Source organism: Oncorhynchus gorbuscha, linkage group LG12 (assembly GCF_021184085.1).
Source record: "Oncorhynchus gorbuscha isolate QuinsamMale2020 ecotype Even-year linkage group LG12, OgorEven_v1.0, whole genome shotgun sequence".
Classification (NCBI taxonomy): Eukaryota; Metazoa; Chordata; class Actinopteri; order Salmoniformes; family Salmonidae; genus Oncorhynchus; species Oncorhynchus gorbuscha.
Window position 1 is genome coordinate 31,751,178 of NC_060184.1, and position 27,908 is coordinate 31,779,085.

Sequence of the window (27,908 nt, forward strand, 5' to 3'; positions counted from 1 at the left end):
TTGATTTGCCAAATTGTTTATTGCCCTTTAAAACAGATACACAAGGTTACCCGTTGAAAAACCAATTATCCCATGCATATAGCCTATGGGACACCTCACAGTTTACATGTTCACCTAAATATGTTCTTTTCAGAGCCAGCCCATTATACTCTCAATGCAACTCAATGTTTATTATGCGGTTCTTGCTATTCTAGTCTAAAGGAAACAGAAAATGCTCAAATAATTAGCCTCAGAGCAAACCCATTGAAACAACATGATGAGCTAAATTTAGCCATCACCTGGCCTTTTTGTTTGGTGTGGATTGTTATTGTAGAAGGGGTTCACAATTAGATGAATGATGAACAGGCTCTGCCACAGCACAGGGGAAAATCACAATGCCTATTGACAGTCCCATCCCCCTCTCAATGATAGATAGATAGATAGATTTCTAAAGCAGCTTGTGTCATTCTGTGTGTATTGGACGTCACCAACACGCACAGATTGCACTGACATATCGTGTCCACCTCCAATATCAGATTTCCATTGTTGGTATTTTTGTCTTCTCAGTCACAGCCATAGAGATAGATAGAGAACTCATATTTGTATCTGTGCCATTATAGTGTCTGTGACAGCATGGGCATATCCATTTTGAAGTAGTCAATTTTCTTCTTCACGATTAGCTGATTCCTCCTGATGACCCGGTTGGACATGACTCCAACAGGGTCACCAGGAGGGATCAGCCAGTTGTCTACGTGAAAATGGTAGAAGACCTCAATGGCGCTGCCCAAGCTTATAAGACCTTTTGGCCACTAGAGGCCTCTATAATTCTCTATGGTCACAGAACACAGGGGTTGGTAGAGGCCCAGGGTCAGTGGGCCCTCTTGTGTTCAATACTTGACAATGCAGGCATGGCAGCAACAAAGAAAACACCCACAATCATTACAACTGCAACCATAATATTATCTATATTCACCCCACGTATAAGTTTATTAGTGTTATAGAGAGGCTAAAGCAGTGATGGCCCAGGACAGAATACAAGCCAGTACCACAAGGTGAGACAGAAGAAGGGTTTCCCGTGTTGGAATAGCCGACCTGGGGACAACGGGTATGGTGGACTGGCCTCTTTTGGCAGGTCGGGTGTAGATGTAGGGGTGATCCTAAACATCCAAAACAGTTTTAGTCACGAAAGAAATAGGTAAACAATAAATTTGAGGTCACTGATAAACAGCTTCTATCTACAGGCCATCAGACTGTTAAACATTCATTACTAGCCGGCCTCCTCCCAGTAGCCTGCCCTGAACCTTAGACACTGTCACTAGCCGGCTACCACCCGGTACTCAACTCTGCACCTTAGAGACTGCTGCCCTATGTACATATAGTCATTGAACACTTGTCACTTTAAAAATCTTTACATATTATTTTACCCACTTTATACAGTGCATTCAAAAAGTATTCAAACCCCTTGACTTTATCCACATTTTGTTGCATTACAGCCGTATTCTAAAATGTATTAAATATTCACAACCGTTCAAAAATTTGGGGTCACTTAGACACTTCCTTGTTTTTGAAAGAGTTGCAAAGAAAAATACATATTTCATACTGGCAAATAAAAATAAAATATTAAGTTGGGCAAAAGAACACAGACACTGGAAGAGGAACTCTGCCTAGAAGGCCAACATCCCGGAGTCGCCTCTTCACTGTTGACATTGAGACTGGTGTTTTGCGGGTACTTTTGAATGAAGCTGCCAGTTGAGGATTTGTGTGGTGTCTGTTTCTCAAACTAGACACTCTAATATACTTGTCCTCTTACTCAGTTTTGCACCGGGACCTCCCAATCCTCTTTCTATTCTGGTTAGAGCCAGTTTGCGCTGTTCTGTGAAGGGAGTAGTACACAGCGTTGTATGAGATCTTCAGTTTCTTGGCAATTTCTCACATGGAATAGCATTAATTTCTCAGAACAAGAATAGACTGATGAGTTTCAGAAGAAAGTCTTTTGTTTCTGTCCATTTTGAGCCTGTAATCGAATGCACAAATGCTGATGCTCCAGATACTCAACTAGTCTAAAGAAGGACTTTTTTACTGCTTCTTTAATAGCACAACAGTTTGCAGCTGTGCTAACATAATTGTAAAAGGGTTTTCTAATGATCAATTAGCCCTTTAAAATGATAAACTTGGATTAGATAAAACAATGTGCCATTGGAACACAGGAGTGATGGTTGCTGATAATGGGCCTCTGTACGCCTATGTAGATATTCCATTAAAATTCAGCCGTTTCCAGCTACAATAGTCATTTACAACATTAACTTCTCTAGGGTAGGGGGCAGCATTGGGAATTTTGGATGAAAAGTGTGCCCAAATTAAACTGCCTGCTACTCAGCCATAGAAGATAGAATATCAATATAAGTAGTCGATGGAAAACACTCTGAAGTTTCTAAAACTGTTTGAATGATGTCTGTGAGTATAACAGAACTCATATGGCATGCAAAAACCTGAGAAAAAAATCCAAGCAGGAAGTGGGAAATCTGAGGTTTGTAGTTTTTCAACTCTTGCCCTATCGAATACACAGTGTCTACGGGGTCATATTGCACTTCCCAAGGCTTCCACTAGATGTCAACAGTCTTTAGAACCTTGATGCTTCTACTGTGAAGTGGGGGTGAATGAGTCAGAGGTCTGCCACAGAGCCACGAGCCTCGCGCGTTCACGTAAGATTTAGCTTGAGTACCATTGCATTTCTGCAGACAAAGGAATTCTCCGGTTGGAACATTATTGAAGATTTATGATAAAAACATCCTAAAGATTAATTCTGTACATCGTTTGATATGTTTCTACGGACTGTAACGGAACTTTTTGACTTTTCGTCTGCTCCTAGTGATCGCGAATCGTGAGTTTGGATTGTGTACTGAACGCGCAAAACAAAAATGAGGTATTTCGACATAAATGATGGACATTATCGAACAAAACAAACATTTATTGTGGAACTGGGATTCCTGGGAGTGCATTCTGATGAAGATTATCAAAGGTAAGTGAATATTTATAATGCTATTTCTGACTTCTGTTGACTCCAACATGGCGGATATCTGTTTGGCTTGATTTGTCGTCTGAGCGCCGTACTCAGATTATTGCATGGTTTGCTTTTTCCGTAAAGTTAAAAAGAAATCTGACACAACGGTTGCATGAAGAAGAAGTGGATCTAAAATTCCATGAATAACAGTTGTATCTTTTACCTATGTTTATTATTCTGTAAATGAATGTGGCTCTCTGCAAAATCACCGGATGTTTTGGAACTACTGAACATAACGTGCCAATGTAAACTCAGATTTTTGTATATGAACTTTATCAAACAAAACAAACATGTAATGTGTAACATGAAGTCCTATGAGTGTCATCTGATGAAGATCATCAACGGTTAGTGATTAATTTGATCTATATTTCTTCTTTTTGTGACTCCTCTCTTTGGCTGGAAAAATGGCTGTGTTTTTATGTGACTTGGCTCTGACCTAACATAATCGTTTGGTTTGCTTTCGTCGTAAAGCCTTTTTGAAATCTGACACTGTGGCTGGATTTACAAGTGTATATTTAAAATGGTGTAAAATACATGTATGTTTGAGGAATTTTAATTATGGGATACCTGATGTTTTGAATTTGGCGCCCTGCAGTTTCACTGGCTTTTGACACGGTGGGACGCAACCCTAGAGAGGTTTTAACAATGTCTACACTGTGTTTCTGATCAATTTGATGTTATTTTAATGGACAAAAAATTGTATTTAAAAAAACAAGGACATTTCTAAGTGACCCCAAACTTTTGAACAGTAGTATACATATGTGATGAGTAAAGCAGTATGTAAACATTATTAAAGTGGCCGGTGATTCCATGTCTATGTACAGTATATAGGACAGCAGCCTCTAAGGTGCAGGGTTGAGTAACTGGGTGGTAGCCAGCTAGTGATTTGTGGTAACGTCTTTAAAGGGATGGTTCACCCAAATTCCAAAAACATATTGGTTTCCTTGTCCTGTAAGCAGTCTATGGACATTAACAATGTCTACACTGTATTTCTGATTAATTAGATGTTATTTTAATGGACAAAAATGTGCTTTTATTTCAGAAACAAGGAAAATTCTAAGTGTTCCCAATTTTTTCACGGTAGTGTATATTTACACGCAATATCCCATAATGACAAAGCAAATGTTTTGCAAATGTATACAAAATAAAAACCGTATTTATATAAGTGTTCAGATCCTTTGCTATGAAACTCGAAACTGAGCTCAGGTGCATCCTGTTTCCATTGATCATTCTTGAGATGTTTCTCCAACTTTATTGGAGTCCACCTGTGGTAAATTCAGTTGATTGAACATGATTTGGAAAGGCACACAACTGTCTATATAAGGTCCCACAGTTGACAGTGCGTGTCAGAGCAAAAGCCAAGCCACGAGGTCAAAGGAATTGTCCGTAGATCTCAGAGACAGGATTGTGTCAAGGCACAGATCTGGGGAAGGGTACCAACAAATGTGTGCAGCATTGAAGGTCCCCAAGAACACAGTAGCCTCCATCATTCTTAAATGGAAGAAGTTTGTTACCATCAAGACTCTTCCGGCCAAACTGAGCAATCGGGGGAGAAGGGCCTTGGTCAGGGAGGTGACCAATAATCTAATGGTCACTCTGACAGAGCTCCAGAGTTCCTCTATGGAGATGAGAGAACCTTCCAGAAGGACAACCATCTCTGCAGCACTCCACCAATAAGGCCTTTCTGGTAGAGTGGCCAGACGGAAGCCACTCCTCAGTAGAAGGCACATGACAGCCGTCTTCGAGTTTGCCATAAGGCACCTATAGACTCTCAGAGCATGAGAAACAAGATTCTCTTGTCTGATGAAACCAAGATTGAACTCTTTGACCTGAATGCCAAGAGTCACGTCTGGAGGAACCTGTCACCTTCCCTACGGTGAAGCATGGTGGTGGCAGCATCATGCTGTGGGGATGGATTTCAGCGGCAGGGACTGGGAGACTAGTCAGGATCGAGAGAAAGATGAACAGAACTTAGTACAGAGAGATCTTTGAAGAAAACCTGCTCCAGAGTGGTCAGGACCTCAGACTGGGGGCGAAAGCTCTCCTTCCAACAGGACAACAACCCTAAGCAAGTCTCTGAATGTCCTTGAGTGGCCTAGCCAGAGCCTGGACATCGAACATCTCTGGAGAGACCTGAAAATAGTTGTGCTGCGATGCTCCCCATCCAACCTGACAGTTTGAGAGGATCTGCAGAGAAGAAATGGGAAAAACTCCCAAATACAGGTGCCAAGTTCTAAAACTCTTTTTTTATCTTTGTAATTATGGCGTATTTGGGTCTATATTGATGATGTAAATGTTCTCTTTAATCCATTTTAGAATAAGTCTGTAACGTAACAACGTGGAAAAAGTCAAGGGGTCTGAATACTTTCTGAATGCACTGTATGTATATACTGTATTCTTGTCATGACTCATCCTATGCAACTACTAATGTACACACCTTTCTATTCACATACTGTCCATACTGTCTATGCACACCATTCACATACACATACTATGGCAAGAAAATGTATGTGAACTCTTTGGAAATACCTGGATTTCTGCATAAATTGGTCATACAATTTTATCTGATCTTCATCTAGGTCACAACAACAGACAAACACAGTCTGCTTAAACTAATAACGCACAAACAATTATACGCTTTCTTGTCTTTATTGAACACACCGTGTAAGCATTCACAGTGCAGGGTGGGAAATGTATGTGAACCCTTGGATTTAATAACTGGTTGACCCTCCTTTGGCAGCAATAACCTCAACCAAACATTTTCTGTAGTTGCGGATCAGACCTGCACAACGGTCAGGAGGAATTTTAGACCATTCATTTCAGCTACATTCCTGGGATGTCTGGTGTGAACTGCTCTCGAGGTCATGCCACAGCATCTCAATCAGGTTGAGGTCAGGACTCCATAAGGTGGATTTTCTTCTGTTGAAGCCATTCTGTTGTTGATTTACTTCTGTGTTTTGGGTCGTTGTCCTGTTGCATCACCCAACTTCTGTTGAGCTTCAATTGGCAGACAGGTAGCCTTCTCCTGCAAAATGTCTTGATAAACTTGGGAATTCCTTTTTCCGTCGATGATAGCAAGCTGTCCAAGCGCTGAGGCAGCAAAGCAGCCCCAAATCATGATGCTCCCTCCACCATAATTTACAGTTGGGATGAGGTTTTGATGTTGGTGTGCTGTGCCTTTTTTTCTCCACATATTCCTTCCAAACAACTCAACTGTAGTTTCAAATTTCAGATGTGCAGCAATGTTTTTTTTTGGACAGCAGTGGCTTCTTTCGTGGTGGCCTCCCATGAACACCATTCTTGATTCGTATTTTACATTTCGTAGACTCGTCAACAGAGATGTTGGCATTTCAGAAAGTCTTTAGCTGACACTAGGATTCTTCATAACCTCATTAAGCATTCTGCGCTGTGCTCTTACAGTCATCTTTGCAGGACGGCCACTCCTAGGGAGAATCGCAATAGTGCTGAACTTTCTCCATTTATAGACAATTTGTCTTACTGTGGACTGATGAACATCAAGGCTTTTAGAGATACTTTTGTAACCCTTTCCAGCGTATTGCAAGTCAACAATTCTTCATCTTAGGACTTCTGAGGTCTCTTTTGTTCGAGGCATGGTTCACATCAGGCAATGCTTCTTGTGAATAGCAAACTCACATTTTGTGAGTGTGTTTTATAGGGCAAGGCAGCTCTAACCAACATCTCCAATCTCGTATCATTGATTGGACTCCAGGTTAGCTGACGTCTAGGGGTTCACATACTTTTTCCAATCTACACTGTGAATGTTTAAATTATGTATTCAATATAGACAAGAAAAATACAATACTTTGCGTGTTATTAGTTTAAGCACACCATGTTTGTCTATTGTTGTGACTTAGATGAAGATCAGATCAAATTTGATAACCAATTTATGCAGAAATCCAGATAATTCCAAAGGGTTCACATACTTTTTCTTGCCACTGTATTCTCTGGTCTGGAACCTTAATTCCTACAATTCTATCAATTTTGCCATGGGGTTTTGTACTGTATTTAAATGCTGTATTCTCGACATTTTCCTTCTATTATTTCTACTACTGTACATTGCATTTCACTTACCCTGCTTATACACACTGCATTTGTGTATATACTGTATTCATTTATATACTGGATACCTCACTCTAATATATCTACTATTGTACATATTATATCTCTGTAAATTAAACCGGTGTATATACATATAGATTGAATTTGGCTTACTGTTACAGTGCTACAGTATTTTGGTTAATTGGATTCATTCTGAAATTTCACAATCATTTTTTGTGTAGTTTTTTTGCATTATTATTTGTGTAGTTTGACATTTCACTGCATTTTTAAGAGCTAGTAACATCTGCTAAACTGTGTACGTGACCAATACACTTTGATTTGAGTTGTATCCTATTCCTACTTCCATTCTCTCTCTTATATATACACACACACACAGTTGAGGTCGGAAGTTTACATACACTTAGGTCATTAAAACTCGTTTTTCAACCACTCCACAAATTTCTTGTTAACAAACTATAGTTTTGGCAAGTCGGTTAGGACATCTACTTTGTGTATGACACAAGTAATTATTTCAACAATTGCTTACAGGCAGATTAATTCACTTATAATTCACTGTATCACAATTCCAGTTGGTCAGAAGTTTACATACACTAAGTTGACTGTGCCTTTAAACAGCTTGGAAAATTCTAGAAAATGATATCATGGCTTTAGAAGCTTCTGATAGGCTAATTGACATCATTTGAGTCAATTGGAGGTGTACCTGTGGATGTATTTCAAGGCCTACCTTCAAACTCAGTGCCTCTTCGCTTGACATCATTGTAAAATTCAAAAGAAAACAGCCAAGAAAGAAATTGTAGACCTCCACAAGTCTGGTTCATCCTTGGGAGCAATTTCCAAACGCCTGAAGGTACCACATTCATCTGTACAAACAATAGTACGCAAGTATAAACATCATGGAACCACCCAGCCGTCATACCGCTCAGATTGGAGATGCATTCTGACTCCTAGAGATGAACGTACCTTGGTGCGAAAGTGTTCTGAGCCCTCTCCTGTACTCCCTGTTCACCCACGACTGCGTAGCCACGCACGCCTCCAACTCAATCATCAAGTTTGCGGACGACACAACAGTGGTAGGCTTGATTACCAACAACGACGAGACGGCCTACAGGGAGGAGGTGAGGGCCCTGTAGGGCGTGTCAGGAAAATAACCTCACACTCAATGTCAACAAAACTAAGGAGATGATTGGACAGGAGTGGAGAGGGTAGTAAGTTTTAAGTTCCTCGGCGTACACATCACAGACAAACGGAATTGGTCCACCCACACAGACAGCATCGTGAAGAAGGCGCAGCAGCACCTCTTCAACCTCAGGAGGCTGAAGAAATTTGGCTTGTCACCAAAAGCACTCACAAACCTCTACAGATGCACAATCGAGAGCATCCTGTCGGGATGTATCACCGCCTGGTACGGCAACTGCTCCGCCCACAACCGTAAGGCTCTCCAGAGGGTAGTGAGGTCTGCACAACGCATCACCGGGGGCAAACTACCTGCCCTCCAGGACACCTACACCACCCGATGTCACAGGAAGGCCATAAAGATCATCAAGGACAACAACCACCCGAGCCACTGCCTGTTTACCCCGCTATCATCCAGAAGGCGAGGTCAGTACAGGTGCATCAAAGCTGGGACCGAGAGACTGAAAAACAGCTTCCATCTCAAGGCCATTAGACTGTTAAACAGCCACCACTAACATTGAGTGGCTGCTGCCATCACACTGACTCAACTCCAGCCACTTTAATAATGGGAATTGATGGGAATTGATGTAAAATATATCACTAGCCACTTTAAACAATGCTACTTAATATAATGTTTACATACCCTACATTATTCATCTCATATGTATACGTATATACTGTACTCTATATCACCTACTGCATCTTTATGTAATACATGTATCACTAGCCACTTTAAACTATGCCACTTTGTTTACATACTCATCTCATATGTATATACTGTACTCGATACCATCTACTGCATCTTGCCTATGCCGTTCTGTACCATCACTCATTCACATATCTTTATGTACATATTCTTTATCCCTTTACACTTGTGTGTATAAGGTAGTCGTTTTGGAATTGTTAGTTAGATTACTCGTTGGTTATTACTGCATTGTCGGAACTAGAAGCACAAGCATTTCACTACACTCGCATTAACATCTGCTAACCATGTGTATGTGACAAATAAATTTGATTTGATTTTTTTATTTGAAGTGCAAATCGATCTCAGAACAACAGAAAAGGACCTTGTGAAGATGCTGGAGGAAACAGGTACAAAAGTAACAGGTACAACAGTAAAACAAGTCCTATATCGACATAACCTGAAAGGCCGCTCAGCAAGGAAGAAGCCACTGCTCCAAAACCGCAATAAAATAGCCAGACTACGGTTTGCAACTGCACATGGGGACAAAGATCGTACTTTTTGGAGAAATGTCCTCTGGTCTGATGAAACAAAAATAGAACTGTTTGGCCATAATGGCCATCGTTATGTTTGGAGGTTATAGGGGGAGGCTCGCAAGCCGAAGAACACCATCCCAACCGTGATATACGGGGGTGGCAGCATCATGTTGTGGGGGTGCTCTGCTGCAGGAGGGACTGGTGCACTTCACAAAATAGATGGCATCACGAGGATGGAAAATTATGTGGATATATTGAAGAAACATCTCAAGACATCAGTCAGGAAGTTAAAGCTTGGTCGCAAATGGGTCTTCCAAATGGACTTTGACCCCAAGCATACTTCCAAAGTTGTGGAAAATGGCTCAGGGACAACAAAGTCAAGGTATTGGAGTGGCCATTACAAAGCCTTGACCTCAATCCTATAGAAAATGTGTGGGCAGAACTGAAAAAGCGTGTGGAAGCAAGGAGGCCTACAAACCTGACTCAGTTACATCAGCTCTGTCAGAAGGAATGGGACAAAATTCACCCAACTTATTGTGGGAAGCTTGTGGAAGGCTACCCAAAACGTTTGACCCAAGTTAAACAAATTAAAGGCAATGCTACCAAATACTAATTGAGTGTATGTAAACTTCTGACCCATTGGGAATGTGATGATAGGAATAAAAGCTGAAATAAATCATTCTCTCTACTATTATTCTGACATTTCACATTCTTAAAATAAAGTGGTGATCCTAACTGCCTAAAACGGGGAATTTGTACCAGGATTAAATGTCAGGAATTGTGAAAAACTGAGTTTAAATGTACTTGGCTAAGGTGTATGTAAACTTCCGACTTCAACTGTATGTATACACTGTATATACACTGTATATGTACATATAATAGTAATAGTAATAGTAATCAAATACAAACAAAGGACACTCAGTCACAGCTCAGGTCTTACCATCGGTGGGCAGATGAGCTCGATGGGGTCAGAAAAGCTTGACACCATAAACTTCCCACCCTCTGGCTGGAACTGGGGAAATTAGATAAGAAACATCTGATGGTGACATCGCTAATTTTTCAACTATTGTACCTTTCTGTTGTTTCTTGTCATGCTCACTTCCAAATACTCCATGAACAATTACACATATGTGTAACAGTATAATTTTAAACCGTCCCCTCGCCCATACCCGGGCGCGAACCAGGGACCTTCTGCACACATCGACAACAATCACCCACGAAGCATCGTTACCCATCGCTCCACAAAAGCCGCGGCCCTTGCAGAGCAAGGGGAACTACTACTTCAAGGTCTCAGAGCAAGTGACGTAACCGATTGAAATGCTATTTAGCGCGCACCGCTAACTAAGCTAGCCGTTTCACATCCGTTACATATGCAGTGTATGGAGTTACAATCAGCATGTATATAAAAGGGTGTTGGGATAATTCTGACCTTTCAATAGAAAGGCTCATAAATCAACACAATTCAATTTAGAATCAGCCACTGTCCCTCTTCTTTGTTGATGTGTCATGGTTTTGGATTGTAGTATGTTTGACAACGGGATCGTGGCATCTTTCATTTTTAGACCTTTCCAGGAATGAAACATCTGCAGTAGGACTAATAACCAGCCTTCACTCAGCCAAAGTGACATAATTAATACCAGTCATTAGTAGCAGACTGAATGGAGAAATTGTATGAGCAATGGGCATTTGACCCTGCCAGCTAGATATTAGCATCTTGTTAGCATCCCGTTAGCATTATGTAGCGCTCACCATGTTGTTCCACAGCCCCTTGGCTAGCTCCTCATGGCCCTTTATGGTGAAGTGAAAGCAGTCATGGGTGAAAAAGGTCATGTCGATCTTGCCATTCTGTTCGGAGAGACACAGACATCACAACAGTGACAGGTCATGGGAATAATTTAAACTATTCTCACATAAATGTCTCTGTGAATGTGTTACCATGCATGATTTTCTCACATAGTCTTTTATATACAGTATCAGTCAAAAGTTTGGACACACCTACTCATTCCAGGGTTTTTCTTTATTTTTACTATTTTCTACATTGTAGAATAATAGTGAAGACATCAAAACTATGAAATAACACATATGGAAGTAACCAAAAAAGTGTTAAACAAATCAAAATATATTTTTCTTCAAAGTAGCCACCCTTTGCCTTGATGGCAGCTTTGCACACTCTTGGCATTCTCTCAAACAGCTTCATGAGATAGTCACCTGGAATGCATTTCAGTTAACAAGTGTGCCTTGTTAAAAGTTATTTTGTGGATTTTATTCCCTTCTTAATGCATTTGAGCAAATTAGTTGTGTTGTAACAAGGTAGGGGTGGTATACAGAAGATAGCTCTATTTGATAAAAGACCAAGTCCATAGTATGGCGAGAACAGCTCAAATAAGATAAGCGAAATTACAGTCCGTAATTTATTTAAGACATGAAGTCAATGCAGTCAATGCAGAAAACTTCAAGAACTTGAACATTTCTTAAAGTGTAGTCACAAAATCCATCAAGCTCTATGATGAAACTGGCTCTCATGAGGACCACCACAGGAAAGGAAGACCCAGTGTTACCTCTGCTGCAGATTATAAATTAATTAAAGTTAACTGCACCTCAGATTGCAGCCCAAATAAATGCTTCACAGAGTTCAAGTAACAGACACATCTCAACATCAACTGTTCAGAGTAGACTGCGTGAATCAGGCCTTCATGGTCAAATTGCTGCAAATAAACCACTACTAAAGGACACCAATAATAAGAAGAGACTTGCTTGGGCCAAGAAACACAAGCAATGGACATTAGACTGGTGGAAATCTGTCCTTTGGTCTGATTAGTCCAAATGTGACATTTTTGGTTCCAACTGCCGTGTCTTTGTGAGACGCAGAGTAAGTGAACGGATGATCACCTTATGTGTGGTTCCCACCGCGAAGCACGGAGGAGGAGGTGTGATGATGTGGTCGTGTTTTGCTGGTGACACTGTCTGTGATTCATTTAGAATTCAAGGCACACTTAACCAGCATGGCTACCACAACATTCTGCAGAGTTACGCCATCCCATCTGATTTGCGCTTAGTGGGACTATAATTTGTTTTTTTCAACAGGAAAATTACCTATCACACCATCAGTCAGTGTAAGGGCTATTTGACCAAGAAGGAGAGTGATGGAGTCAGATTATCAGATTATCAGATTATCTGGCCTCCACAATCACCCGACCTCAACCCAATTGAGAGGTTTGGGAAAAGCATCCTATGAAAAACAGTCACAAGTGGTCAGCATATTTGGGAGCTCCTTCAAGACGGTTGGAAAAGCATTCCAGGTGAAGTTGGTTGAGAGAATGCCAAGAGTGTGCAAAGCTGTCATCAAGGCAAAGGGTTGCTACTTTGAAGAATCTAAAATAGAACATATATTTTGAAATGTTTAACACTTTTTTGGTTACAAAATGATTTCATATGTGTTATTTCATAGTTTTGATGTCTTCACTATTATTCTACAATGTAGAAAATAGTCAAAATAAAGAACAACCCTGGAATAGTAGGTGTGTCCAAACTATTAACTGGTACTGTATGTATAAACTATGTGAGATAATCACGCATAGCTCATAAATATATATATATATATATATTGAAACAGGCTTGAAACAGCAAAAGGATTCCAGATAAAAGCCAAGAGACTTTACCGGGAGGCGAGGAGGGTCTGCTTGTTTCATGAATGGCTGGAGAACAACGGCAAAGTCCTCCCTGAAGAAGCTATCGCTGTGGAGGAGCTGCTCCAGACGTTTCTGGAGAGTTAATGAGGTGTGTGTTAGTGTAGGGCTAGAACAGAAATATGCACACTGCTGTGAGGTCAGACATTGAAAAGACGTATTTTTCAGACGTTGAAAATACGTTTTTTTCCGGACATTCAAAATAAGTATTTTTACGGAAGTTGACATTGATAAAACTACATGTCAATGAAGAAATCATTATTTCACATTCCAAAATGTTCATTAAAATTTAAATAGGAATATGGAGCCAACTAAAGATTGCAGTACGGAATATTTATTATTGCTCCCATTATTGCTCCCATTTATTGCTCACATGTATTTATGTTAGCTTTTTCAAAAGCTTAAGAACTGGCAGTGGTCAAATTTAAAGTTTCCAGACCAACAGAAAGAAAAAACACAGAAGAACACTTCAACTACATTAACAATCTTAGTAACGGTTTCAGAAACTTCTTCTTGTTATGACTGTGATATGTGGTTGTTTATCTACCTTAGTAGAATGTCACTCTGGATAAGAGTGTCTGCTAAATGACACATGTAAATGCAAAAATTAACACTGGGTATTATTTTAATGAGCTCCACATTTGGTCAGTCCGGACCTTATCTGAACCAATCATGGACGTCTACGTTTCACAAGTTTGGACAGTATAGCACAGTACAGTAGAGCACAGTAGAATGCAGTGTAGTACAGTACAGTAGGGTATAGTCAGGTACAATACATTACATTATACTGTACTGAACTATACTACTTTTCTTTACTGTCCTGTACTCTGCTGTCCTGTACTCTGCTGTGGTCTACTGTTTTGTACTCCTATACTATGCTGTCCAAACTTGTTTATGTTTGGTCAAAATCAAGTCCAGTCCAGATCAAATCTGAACCAATTATGAACTACTATGTTTGGGCCAAATCTTAAACAACAATAGATGTCTGTTTGGGCCAAATCAAGTTGGGTCCATCCCAGACATCTGTAGATGGTGGAATGAAATTGGATCAGATTTGGTCCGGTCCGAACCGGACCAGAAATGAACGGCTGGGGACGTTGAAACCACGTCTGTGAATGGGGTGGAAATCAAGGCCAGGGGAGACTAAGCAAATTTACACTACTTTTCAACGTCCATGGACGTCGGTCAGTGCCCTCGGGCTACGTTTCAAATACTCAAAGAATCTGTTAAAGATCTTTTAAAGAGTCTGCCTGGAGTGCCAGATGGGAGGGTTTTGCAGGTTTGGGTCTTTTCTATTAGTTTATTAAACCGGACAGGTTCAAACAGGCACAGATAAAGTAAATTAATATATTTTTTCCATTTTTTAAACCCATGTCTGCCGACACTGATAGGTTTCTGTGCTGTAGGTGGTGACATTAACTGCTAGGCCACCCACCTGAAACTCTAGGTTGATCTCCACTAGCTCTTTCAGTTCAGGGGAACCGGCCCCGGGCTTGATAAGGCAGGAACAGAATGATCTGGAACAAATGATGGGTCAAGAATCAAGGTCATGCTCAATAGGCCCGAAATGTGGTACCTTCTAAACTTCTTCCAATAAGAAACGCTGTGAAACATTTTGCTACGGTGTGTTCTAATGAGAATGACCCTAGGATCCAACTCGGTTACATAACAATTCAGGGCATCCTACGGATCTTTAAAATATTGACGTGGGGTCCCACATAAGCGACGTCATCATACACAATAGAACGAGTTGATCACAACAATATTGAAAATCTGCCACGATTGCCATTATTGGCTCGTCTTAATTTGTTCCCTCCTTAAAGAAACATAAACATTGTGAAGAGACAATAATACCATCAGAAGTTGGTCTGCCGTAACCTGACAATGGCATATTGCAGAGTCTACCTTTGATGCTTATTGGGAGCCCCTAGAGCCCTCAAACTCAACTCTGGACCTCAAAGCCAGTCCCACTCTATTGTTTTTGTTGTTGCCCTCTAATCAGGGACTGATTTAGACCTGGGACACCAGGTGGGTGCAGTTAATTATCAGGTAGAACAGAAAACCAGTAGTCTCCAGACCTCGTAAGGAAAGAGTTTAAAATATTTTCAAGATGATGTAGGTGCAAGGGAAGAGTGGCTGTGTTCATTATGGTTTACATTTCAAGGAGATTTGGACAATTGGCTCAAGGAGGGGTGAGGCGAGAGGCTTGAGGGTGCTCTAAATGTACACCGTAGTAGGCTGAGGGTGTCCTAAAATGTACACCGTAGTGCATAGTGGTTGCATTCTAAGGTCAAAGGTCAAAGCCAGGTCACTCACCGTTGGAGCAGGCAGCCTGGGGTGGGCCTCTGGACCTGCCTCAAGGTTTCCATGGGCAGGATTTGAACTACATTCACAATCATACGGGGAACCTAGACCGCAACCATAGAATTAGAATCATTCTATTTCTATGACCGCAACCAAGAGAAATGCAAATGTTGCCATGTTAACACACACACTATAATACATTACACAACGGGTGGGTCTAATCCTGAATGCTGAAGGCTGGTTAAAACCACATTCCAGCCGGTTCCAGAACAAAAAGACTGAACGACTGGGTCGCGTGTCTCTGGCAACCGAACCAATAGAACAAACGACCAGCCGGCTTGGGTAGCAACCATAGACTTGTGTCGGGATAATTTCTTGTGGAAGGATAAAATAGTATGAATAAATTAATCCAAATAACATTTTTAATTAAAATATCAATCATTGTTTGAATGACCCTTTGTATGATAATGCACGAGAAGCCGGTGTTTGAAGGATACATTGGCACGGGTGTTGTTAGGCCCAAGACATGGTCTTGGCAATATCTCCTCCAAAAACCAGCTTCGAGGGCATTGTCAGTTCTTAATAACTTTTACCCCAATTGGTAGTTACAGTCTTGTTCCATTGCTGCAACTCCCGTACGGACTTGGGAGAGGCGATGGTCGAGAGCCGTGCGTCCTCCACACCAATGTGTTAGAGGAAACACTGTACACCTGGTGATCGTGCATTGTGCCCGGCCCGCCACAGGAGTCGCTAGAGCGTGATGGGACAAGGACATTTCTGCCGGCCAAATCTTGCCGGCGCTGGGCTAATTGTGCGCCGCCCCATGGGTCTCCCAGTCGCAGACAGCTGTGACAGAGCCTGGACTCAAACCAGGATCTCTAGTGGCAAAGCTAGCACTGCGATGCAGTACCTTAGACCACCGCGCCACTCGGGAGGCACTTTTATACAATGGTTTACCAACATATTCAAATAACGATTAACATATTTTCACTAAAAATTGTATATTCTTATCCCTTGCTTGCTAGCTAGCCAACTACAACTAATTTACAGTCACGTCAAATAGTGCAGCGGAATAACAGCAAAGTAGCTGCATTTGCATTTGTTTAAGCTGTTTTCTAGTGACATTTATTTGGATAAATCCATAACAATGAGCTAATAAAATGTGCTCACTCATAGCCAACAACACACTAACACAATCACTTCAAACTGATGCTGGAAAGACTGCAAATTAGCTGTGTTTCGTTTTTACTTTTTTTCAAATCTTTTTTTTTTGTATCCATAAAAATGATGCCAGCTGATTCATGATTTCGATTGACTGAGAAAAGCTGCCTGCCTGTCTGTCTTATTCTGACTCCCGACAGATTCATTACTGGAGATGCAATTAGAATATTGTAACAATGTTGCAAATGTCGGAGTGACAGACTGCAAGGTTTATACAAATCTCCGCTGTTGAAAACAGGGCTGTATCCAGGCACTCCACGCTTATAGCAAGCTAGGACTGATGGTTTGGTTAGCTAAACTAGCAAGTTTGTTTGTTTAGCTAACAAGGCAACTAATGCAGTTATCTAGTAAACTTGCTAGCTACTTCAGTGGATGTTGAACACAATTTTACCTGCAAAACAACACATTTCTAGCCGTACATGTGCTAAATTATAGCCATGGTATAAAACGGATAATGAACTCGGGGCTCTATGCTTTCTCTGGAAAATAATTCAACTCTGTGGAAGGTTAGTTCCTCTCCGCTAGCGCATCTTGGAACACACCTTCCACGTCATTCATTATTTTCCAGAGAACGCATAGCCCCTCGTTGATTATCCCTTACCTATACTCTACCATTCTGAGTGTTAAGTGTTGTAAATCATAATTTATAATGTGATAAAACAGCATTCTCTGTATTTTCCCTATTTATTCAGGGAAGAACCATTGAGAAGTATACTTTAAATGGGCAATCTGCAGTTGCTACGTACAATTAATGATATGTACCCACTTATTCTTGAAGAAAATAACTTATAAATACCTCCTGAGCTCAGTTCAACTGTCGTACCCCATCAGAACCCAAAATATGAGCTTGTTTTTCTCCCATGTTTAAAAACAAGGTAAATATAAACAAACACGATAGCCTCAAAACATCTTTAAAACTGTCATTTGTATATATCATAGACGGTCAGAACTGGCATCCATAGCTCTGTCTATGAATTTGAGAGTGATGGCATTTCTCCACCGCCACCCCTCGTCTTTTTACCAAAACAGGGGCGGGGATGACGCTTTCTTTTTTGTTTCAACTGCCGATTGCCGCTTTAAGGGATTGTAAAAATACAACAACAAAAAAATCTGAGATAATATTTGTGAGCTCTCCCGATGTTACCTCGTTCATTAGCATTTCCAAGGAGTTCGTCATGTAGTGAATGTAATTGTCCACTGAGAAAAGAACCTGGGAAGGAGAGTGTCGAAACAAGCGCCAAAGTAAACACCTTTGCTCTTTCTTTATGATATTGCACATGAAGTTGCATAGCCTGCATATTACAATGACACAGACCTTGTCCTTGCAGTAATCACAGATGTCGTTCATGCCTATGAGAATGGTCAGTAGCTTCCAGTCCTCATCAAAGTTCAGGCCCTGGGTAAAGAAAGGGATGAAAGAGGGGATACATTAGTCAGTCAGTACTTCATTTACCACTGTAATGCAATTGCTATTCAAATCAATAAAGCATTCTTAGACATTGGTTGGAAAAGAGAGTTGCTGATCTCAAATGTAATCATAGTCAAATCCCGGGTGGGTGCCAGTCTGTTTGTCTAGCTGTTTTATTTTGGCAAGATAATGATTCCCCAAAGGTTTGGTTTGGTATCGAAATGTATTTATTACCAATTTCACGTGTGTTTATGGTATTTCCAAATGTATTATTACCATAATCTTCATAACCAAATGGAGCACTGATGAGATGGAGTGGTACACACTTCTAAACACCTGATGTCGTTTTTGAGTTCTGCTCTTCTTTAGTTGGCTAAAGCAGAAACACACCGTAACCTATGCTACCATTTTATATCTTCAGTGATAAGGTCTAAATAGCACAAGTTGTTATCAGACGCGTTTGAATATAACAAGGTTTTATCCTATACAGTATTTTGGAGACGTAGGGGGGTTCTTACCTCATAGTTTCTCAGTGTGTCGATGAGATGTCTGGTCTGCCCCGGTAGATTACTAAGGGACAGTTACGCAACATTACAATACACATCATAACACTGAGGCAAAAAGCACCAGCTACAGTCTGCAATTGGTACATTATTTTGGGATTTTAAATTGATGATAGCCATTGATTATTGCGGGAATGTGACTTATAAACACTGATGAGCTTAGTTCAACTGTCCTACCCCACCCAAACACCAAATAGAAGCTTGTTTTAACGTTGTTGTAAGCAAACACTGTATAGTTTCAAAACTAGGTAAACTATCATTTTGAACTCATGGTTGGTCAGTCTTGGCATCAATAGCTCCAACTCGAGTTATGAGTATAGAGTATATATGAGTTTAAGAGTGGTTACATATCTCCAGCCCCATCCCTCAGCTGTTAACCAAAACAAAGGGCAGAGTGGTCAGTTTGTTGTTGTTTTTTAAATCCCAGACTGTAGCTTTATGCATGTTAAATGTGAAATATGTTCTCCAATTGTATTAATGATGTGAATGAACATATCCACATTTGATTGAATACCAGAAATACTGAATTTACAAGTGGCTGAATCAGATAAAATGTGTTTGTTTGTACGATCTGTTGTTTTTGATATTTTGTGAGTTGTGCATAACATAAAAATCATACTGAGTGTGTCATAAAATCATTTTGATTGTGATATTAGTGAAGGTCAAAACGGTGACACAATGTCCTGTCTTAGCATGGAACAGGCAGATAATATTATCAGGAGGAACACTGGGAAATATGAGTCTTTCAGAACATTATCAGAGAAGGGTTAGTCAAGGCTAGTATCACCATAGAGTTGGATAGAGAGCAACCCTGGACACTGCCTTAAATCCAATCAGGTCAGCAGGAGGAGTCAGCCAATTAATTATACTCCTGAGCAAACATTCCATAACTGCGGCTGTAAATGGCTGTAAATCACCAACCTTGGCTTTATACCGGTTCAGACAATACACAATCCAGCACAACAGGTGGTGATGTGCACCTTTTCCGTTTATTTACAAACTGCCAATACACTCTTGGAAGTAGAAAAATAAGCAATTGACTACTTTAAAATGGAGATAGAAATCAATGTCTCTGTCCATGTCGTCACAGAAGACACCATTGCAAGGATAGGAGGTGTGGCATCTTTCCATATCTAGAATTGCCACATTCATTACTTATTTTCAAAAGTCTGAATGAAAAACTTTAAAACGAACAACCCCAATATCAGATTATTTTGAGCTGTTACAGAATGAAATGAACAATAAGTACACAGACAGAAATGAGTTATGAAACAAAATAAATGAGTGTAGCACAGGCAGCTACACATAATATCGCTGAAATCGTCAGATTGTGTATGTAACTCTGGCCTCATCAAGAAACGTGGTGTGACAACAACGTGATTTCGAGGTATGGCTACACGAGACTAGTGTAACTCAAATGTGCAGTGTCATTTAACTAAAATCTGCAGCCACTTAAAAATTAGTTTAGATATGCTATGAGCCATCAGACCACTGTGTTATACAAGCATTGTGCCAGTACCATGGCACAAACTTGCTTTTTAGTGCACACAACTCTATGCATCACTTTCATTGGTTAAATCTCTGGCAGACAGACAGTATATTTGCATATTTCACCATAGTGGTTTCTTACAAGGTGTTGTGTCCGGTCACGGCCAGGTTGAATCCTGTTTCGCTGAGGGGGGCTGAGGTTCCATGGACAGTCTTAGCCGGTGCAGCACCAAGCACATTGGGATTGAAAAGCCTTACGATATCTAGAGCACATGCCAAGGAGGGTTCACACAGGGAAAGAAAATCAAATATATATATTTGTATATATACGTGAGCGCTGGCCTTTTTTATTTGATTGATTTTTGGTTCCAAGCACCCTTTCTATTGGGTTACCAATTCTAACCTTAACCATTAGTGTGGGAAATTCATCTAGGGGCAACTTCCCCCTACACCTTACGCTCACACAGGTAGAACTTGAAGGATGATAGGACACTGTGCATTCTATCGTCAAGGTAGATGTTGCCTCTAACCATAGATCAAGGATGTGCTATTACTTCAAACCTAACCATAACCAGGCAAAAACAATGCAAGATAAAGCCTGAGTGCCAGTATTGCTGTTCTATTACACCCACTCCTTGTTATCTATGGCTTTACAATTATAGAAATTAAGTTGGCAAGAGCACAAACAGATCTGGGACCAGGCTGCCCAAGCTCCGTCTGGTTAGAATTCATGTGTGCCAATGAATGACTAATGTTCCTACAAAGCTCAAGGTGGTATTTGAGTCGAAAGGCACTTACTTGCCAGTGTAATGACATCTTGGTATGATCCATGGCCCCCGATGCTGCAAGGTACAATACATTTTCCACTATAGGGTCATTAAGTTGTCATTCAAAACAATTGCATTGCTTCCAAATGGTGACAATAATTGACTGATTATTATTAGACAGAGAACTACCATTCAGAATACCCAAATAACGGATAAGAAAGCATACATTACTATGTAAAGTTGTCATCTTGATACAATTCTTATTCTCATCATTCTTGTCATATTCTCATCTAAAGACAATTAATTGGGTACCTCCATGACACGTGACGGAACTCGATAGGAATCCCAAGGACGTTGGTGGCATTGGCACCTATGGCGGTCTGAATAGAGAGGGCAAGACAGTCCATGTAGCAATTCATCGAACAATCAACCACAAGGTGAGTCATATGATTATACCTATTAATAACACTTTCCTTTCAAGCGAGACAGTAACCACAAAACTGTTAATGGCAAACTACAGTGTGTTAATCGAAACAGTAACTTCCAGTATGATACAGCCATGACTGCAATGAATGGTCAAAGATTATTCAACTATGACATTGACATACAGTGCCTTCGGAAAGCACTCAGAAGCCTTATTATAAAATGGATTAAGAAAAATCTGAAATCTACACACAATACGCCATAATGACAAAGCGAAAACAGGTTTTTTGAATTTTTTGGAATTGCTTTAAAAGTAAAAAACAGAAATACCTTATTTGTGTAAGTATTCAGACCCTTTGCTATGAGACTCAAAATGTATCTCAGGTGCATCCTGTTTCTGTTAATCATCCTTGAGATGTTTGTACAACTTCATTGGAGTCCACATCTGGTAAATTAAATTGATTGGACATGATTTGGAAAAGGACACACTGTCTAAATAAGGTTCCACAGTTGACAGTGCATGTCAGAGAAAAAAACAAACCATGAGATCGAGTGAATTGCCCGTAGAGTGCATAAACAGGATTGTGTCGAGGCACAGATCTGGGGAAGGGTAGCAAAAAATGTCTCCAGCATTGAAGGTCCCCAAGAACCCAGTGGCCTCCATCATTCTTAAATGGAAGAAGTTTGGAACCACCAAGACTCTTTCAAGAGCTGGCCACCCGGCCAAACTGAACCATCGGGGGACAAGGTCCTTTGTCAGGGGCGTGACCAAGAATCTGATGGTCACTCTGACAGAGGTCCTCTGTGGAGAAGGGAGAACCTTCCAGAAGGACAACCATCTCTGCAGCACTCCACCAATCAGGCCTTTATGGTAGGGTGGCCAGACAGAAGCCACTCCTCAGGAAAAGGGACATGACAGCCTGCTTGGAGTTTGCCAAAAGGTACCTAAAGGACTCGGGCCATGAGAAATAAGATTCTCTTGTCTGATGAAACCAAGAGTGAACTCTTTGGCCTGAATGTCAAGCGTCACGTCTGGAGGAAACCTGGCACATCCCTACGGTGAAGCATGATGGTGGCAGCATCATGATGTGGGGATGTTTTTCAGTGGCATGGACTGGGAGACTGGTCAGGATGGGGAAAAGATTACAGGAACAAGGTACAGAGAGATCCTTGATGAAACCCTGCTCCAGAGAGCTCAGGATTTCAGACTGAGGAGAAGGTTCACCTTCCAACCACACAGCAATCCTAAGCACACAGCCAAGACAGCGCAGGAATGGCTTTGGGACAAGTCTTTGAATATCCTTGAGTGGCCCAGCCAGAGCCCGGACTTAAACCCAATCTAACATCTCTTGAGATACCTGAAAATAGCTGTGCAGCAACACTCCCCATCCAACTTGCCAGAGTTTGAGAGGATCTGCAGAGAAGAATGGGAGAAATCCCCAAATACAGGTATGCCAAGCTTGTATCGTCATACCCAAGAAGACTCGAAGCTGTAATCGCTGCCAAAGGTGCTTCAACAAAGTACTGAGTAAAGGGTCTGAATACTTATGTAAATGTGATATTGTAATTTTTCATAAATTAGCAACAATTTCTAAAAACCTGTTTTTGCGTAGTCATTATTTTAGTTTATTGTGTGTAGATTGAGGAGGGGAAAATTATTAAATCAATTTTAGAAAAAGGCTGTTACGTAACAAAATATTTTTTTTTTTTTGAAAAAGTCAAGGAGTCAAGGATTATTTCCCGAAGGCACTGTACGTGCCAAAGATTAGCAAATTCAGCTATTATGATTAAAGCAATCTGCCTGAACGATTAGAACATTCTGAGTTCAATGTTAACTTTTTTTTTCTCTCACTGGCCTGAACAGAATTTCTCATGGCCCTGACCTGCGGTGGTTTAATGGTTTAAATGCATTGAGATCTTGAGCCCACAACAGCTTTAAATGAATTGGTTAGTTGTGTTGGTCCAGTCCAGACAGTTCAGTTAAACTCATTACAGTAACTACTTTCCATATATTTCCATGCAGCGTTGAGTGAAACTGCTCCATTATGCTAGACGGCATGGTTTTGCCTTTACTAATTTCAGTTTTCGAAAAGGTGACACACCAGTTGCTTAAAAGGGGAAATACAGGATTTGAAAAACAACAAAGCAGCCACCCCATCACTTGTTTTGGTAAACAGCTGAGGGATAGGGATGGAGAAATGTAACCACTCTTAAATTCATAGACTGAGCTGTGGACACGAGGACTGACCATCCATGACATCAACGTCATTGTTTTAAAGGCCCAGTACAGTCAAAAAAAAATGATTTTCCTGTATTTCGTATATACATTTCCACACTGTGAGGTTGGAATAATACTGTGAAATTGTGAAAATGATGATGATGCCCTTCTAGTGTAAGATAAAATAATGGTTTTGTTGAGATGGAGTTTTTCCAAACATCTGCCAATAACAGCTCATTTTCAGTTTTCCCTTCCCCACTCAGACATTCCCAGACAGTCCTTTCAAAATTCTTGCTTGACAAATTGGTCTTTGCTAAAATGTTCTTATATATATTTTAATTTGTTATTTTTTTATTACATTCAAAACCATCACAGTAAGGTATTTAATTGGTTCCCAGAAATTATTAGATATTGAGATACAATTGTCTGCATTGGACATTTATCATTCATTGCAGTCCACAAATGGATGTACCAATCACGTACCCCTTTAAATAACACCCACAGCTCCAAAAACTCTGATCAAGAGTCAAGTGTAAAGTGTTTGTGTTAAGACAAACTCAACGTTGAACTCACCGTCAGAGAATCCCCCAGGGCAGCAATGACTTTAATGTCCGCTGCCTTTACCAACTCAACTAAAGAGCAAGAAGAGAGACAAAGTCAAGAGAGAGGACACATTGGTGGATATTGAGAGAGAGAGAGAGAGAGAGAGAGAGATTTATAATGACCGGCCATAATGCACACGTTGCTGACCCAGGTGGCCTCCTACACTGTCCACATATCATATTAGGTTGTAGAGGGCTAATATAAGAGGTGTGTCACTGTGCTTGCCTCCTTTCTTGTCCCCTTGGACCGGGGACCATGCTTGACAAGAGGTCACGTCTTTGTTTATTACACTAGAAAAGCTAGCGATACAATAGCATGATTCGATTTCAAGCTAGCGATTCGATTTACAGCTGGGGAGGGAGGTTATGAATCCAACACCATTACACTAACAACATTGATTCAATTGTTCAACTCCCACAAGGAAAACATACAACAGGGTTCCCCAACTGGCGGCCCGCGGATGATTTTATCTGGCCCCCCGAGTTTACTGTGCAAAAACAATAATACTAATACAAAATATATACATTAAAATATTTCTTCACGCAAAAGACTAAAACTCCAGCAAATAACCTCCAAGTGATTCAAATTTTGGAATCTGTTCCAAAGTATTCCCAAGTATACATGCATAGCAGAGAGATATACAGTGCATTCGGAAAGTATTCAGACCCCTTGAATTTTTCCACATTTTGTTACGTTACGGCCTTATTCTAAAATGTATTAAATTGTTTTTGTCATCTCATCAATCTACACACAATACCCCATAATGACAAAACAAAAACGTTTTTTTATACATTTTGCATATCTATAAAAAAATATTTAAAAAATATCACATTTACCTAATTATTCAGATCCTTTACTCAGTACTTTGTTGAAGCACCTTTGTCAGTTATTACATCCTCGAGTCTTCTTGGCACACCTGTATTTGGTCTAAATACTTTCTGAATGCACTATCCGTGATCATATACAAATGCAAGCAAGGTTTGAAATTCTTACATTTTAGTCAAATATAATATCTGTTGGGCGTCTTTGCAATCAATTTAGTCTACAAATGATTTGTAATTATGTTCCGGGCCCCTGACCATCCACTCAAGAAAATCTAGTTGATGATCTCTAACATACAGTATTTACTCAGAGAGAAGGCAGTTAAAGATGTCTCTAAGGACTGGTCTAGGATCTGCCCCCAAAACCCTAGCCTTGCAATGCTGCCTGATTCCACAAGCTTACAAGTTAGAGAATAAGACTGGCCTGGGATCAGTTCACATATTGACTTTCTAAATCAACTCTAATGGGATGGTCCCATCTTACCTGATGAGGGGACAGCGGGCGAGCGACTCATGTCAGGACATTGAAAAGGAGAATGTGTGAAGTTCACCGGTCTGGTTTTCTCTGGAAACTCCTGAAACAAGAATGAGAGTGAAGGAGAGAAAAGAATAGATACACAAATAGAAAGTAGAACGCAGTAAATATGTCTGTACATATTTCTGATTATAATGGGGGAAACGATGGTCCCCTGGTACCAATACGAGTTGCAAGGGAACAAGAATCCACATCAGACCAGAAAGATGTTCCAACCTCTAAGATACAACTGTGTGTGTGTGTGTGTGTGTGTGTGTGTGTGTGTGTGTGTGTGTGTGTGTGTGTGTGTGTGTGTGTGTGTGTGTGTGTGTGTGTGTGTGTGTGTGTGTGTGTGTGTGTGTGTGTGTGTGTGTGTGTGTGTGTGTGTGTGTGTGTGTGTGTGTGTGTGTGTGTGTGTGTGCGTCAAATGCTATCAATACCGAACAAACATCTACAAACATTCAGATAACCTGACATGACACTGAATATTAACTTGAATAACAAACAACCAAGGTCATGTAGTCATAGCAGAATCAGTCAGTCATGTCATTAAAGAGATAGTTCACCCAAATTACAAAATTGGTTTTCCTAACCTGTAAGCAGTCTATGTACAAGTTATGACAGTAATCCATGCTTTGGTGTAGTTTCCCTGGCAGTGGCTGGCACTGTTACCAAATGCTAATGTTTTAGCATGTGGCAAAAATCCCATTCAAATCATGGGACCAAAATTAGCATTTTTCACACATCATGTTCAAATCATGCTAATATTGGTCCAATGACTTAAATGTGATTTTTGGCACAAATGCTCAAATGTAAGCATTTGGAAACAGTGCCAAGGAAACAAACCAAAGCATGGATTGCTGTCATACCTTGTCCATAGACCGCTTACAGGGAAAGGAAACCAATATGGCATTTTGCAATTTGGGTGAACTATCCCTTTAACTGTAGCATGATGTACAACTACACATACCAATGTGTAAGTGATGTACACAAAGACCAATGAAGTATCTTCAGGTAATTCAAGTCAGGTAACAAATTCTTAATTGACACACTGTAGATCAATACCTAGCATAGGTCTCCTTGATGTGAGATGACATAACACACTTATAAGCACTAAATAACCATTCAATCAAAATACCATTGATGAAAGATCATTTAAATTTGTTACATTCATTGCTATGAATGTGTTTTGAAGGCCTTTACATTACCAAAGGTTACAGAAGGCGCCTATAGAAAATAAAAGCTCTGGGGTGAAGTTTCCCCTAGGAACAAATCTAGGATCAGCTTCCCGCCCCCAATCCTAACCTTAACCATTAGTTATGTAAATGTACAACTGCTCCAACATCAGCGTCTTGGGCAACTTCACCCTAGACCAATCCTACACCAAGATGATAAAAGGGTCAAATGGGACAGTACCTTGTGGAGAGCCTCCTGGCTGTAGTGTCGTATGCCTTCCTCATACTGCCACCACCACTTGTTGCCTTAGAAGGAGACAGTATCCATGAAGGGGTGTCTTCCCAGCAGGCAAAACTGGTTGGAATGATGTCATAACAACAACCGGAAACTGGTTGAAATGATATCATTATGCAGTCATTACAACCAGTTTTGCCTGCTGAGTTTGTCCTGGTGCTTACATAACCCAGCCAATACAAAGACCAAGAGAAACTGAAGTCAGGTTATGAGGAAAGCATATTTTTCTGTTGTGATTAGGATCTACTTCTGTAGTCTTCATCATCACCGCTGCGGGCTGCCAAACTTTTATATGTCTAACTTTTGAAACCAAAAATCCCTGATGTTCCTTTTTAAACAGGTCCTCCATTATCTAAACCAACATCGACCTACCCAAGCCAGGCCCCTCTTTCAGAAAAAACTGCTCGCCCCAACAATGTGGCCACAGTAACTGACATGTGTGTGGAATGTGTGTGTGTGTGTGTGTGTGTGTGTGTGTGTGTGTGTGTGTGTGTGTGTGTGTGTGTGTGTGTGTGTGTGTGTGTGTGTGTGTGTGTGTGTGTGTGTGTGTGTGTGTGTGTGTGTGTGTGTGTGTGTGTGTGTGTGTGTGTGTGTGTGTGTGTGTGTGTGTAAAATGTGAAATATGCACAGATAGGGACTCTGTGCATGCTGTTCTCCTGCTGGTTCCAGCACTTACCTTTGGCAGAGGAGACTAGCACACAGGTTGCCACGGCAATCAAAAGCCACCCCATCGTGGCGTGTGGTGTGTGGGGACAGCACAATGTGATGCACAGCCAGAGGGCACGGCCATTATATGAGGCCAACCTTATCTCCCCCACCCAAAACAGCTGAGTGACAAAGTCCGGGCCCAGTTATACAGAAAGCATAAAGGATCGGTCATAGAGCTAGTAGCACAAGGGAACTGACCTCCA

The 27,908-nt window shown here is 40.7% G+C and overlaps 1 protein-coding gene across 2 annotated transcripts; it reads right to left on the minus strand.

The window, feature by feature from the left end:
• si:dkey-177p2.18 (phospholipase B1, membrane-associated) lies at positions 1-27,800 on the minus strand. Of its 2 annotated transcripts, none has more exons than XM_046293308.1 (16): positions 27,674-27,797; positions 26,944-27,008; positions 25,498-25,588; positions 24,163-24,221; positions 21,261-21,328; positions 20,980-21,023; positions 20,324-20,444; positions 18,649-18,700; positions 18,038-18,118; positions 17,867-17,932; positions 15,514-15,605; positions 14,633-14,714; positions 13,171-13,272; positions 11,261-11,356; positions 10,452-10,523; positions 1-1,136 (listed from the first exon to the last, which is right to left on the minus strand). In XM_046293308.1, the coding sequence occupies exons 1-16, from the start codon at positions 27,726-27,728 to the stop codon at positions 975-977; spliced, it is 1,308 nt and encodes a 435-aa protein (XP_046149264.1). In that variant the 5' UTR covers positions 27,729-27,797; the 3' UTR covers positions 1-974. The 2 variants fall into 2 exon arrangements, with proteins under 2 accessions (XP_046149264.1, XP_046149266.1); XM_046293310.1 differs by lacking the exon at positions 1-1,136 and adding an exon at positions 1,703-1,852 and having other exon boundaries at positions 27,674-27,800.
• Positions 27,801-27,908: the final 108 nt, after the last annotated feature.

Excerpts from the sequence above, each read along its gene's own strand:
- si:dkey-177p2.18 (XM_046293308.1), bottom strand. The coding sequence starts at position 27,728 with ATGGGGTGGCTTTTGATTGCCGTGGCAACCTGTGTGCTAGTCTCCTCT. Across the intron at positions 20,445-20,979 it reads AGATGTCATTACACTGGCAA|ATATCGTAAGGCTTTTCAAT; the intron begins GTAAGTGCCTTT and ends CATGTGCTCTAG. Across the intron at positions 15,606-17,866 it reads TGGAAATGCTAATGAACGAG|GTTCCCCGTATGATTGTGAA; the intron begins GTAACATCGGGA and ends GTTGCGGTCTAG.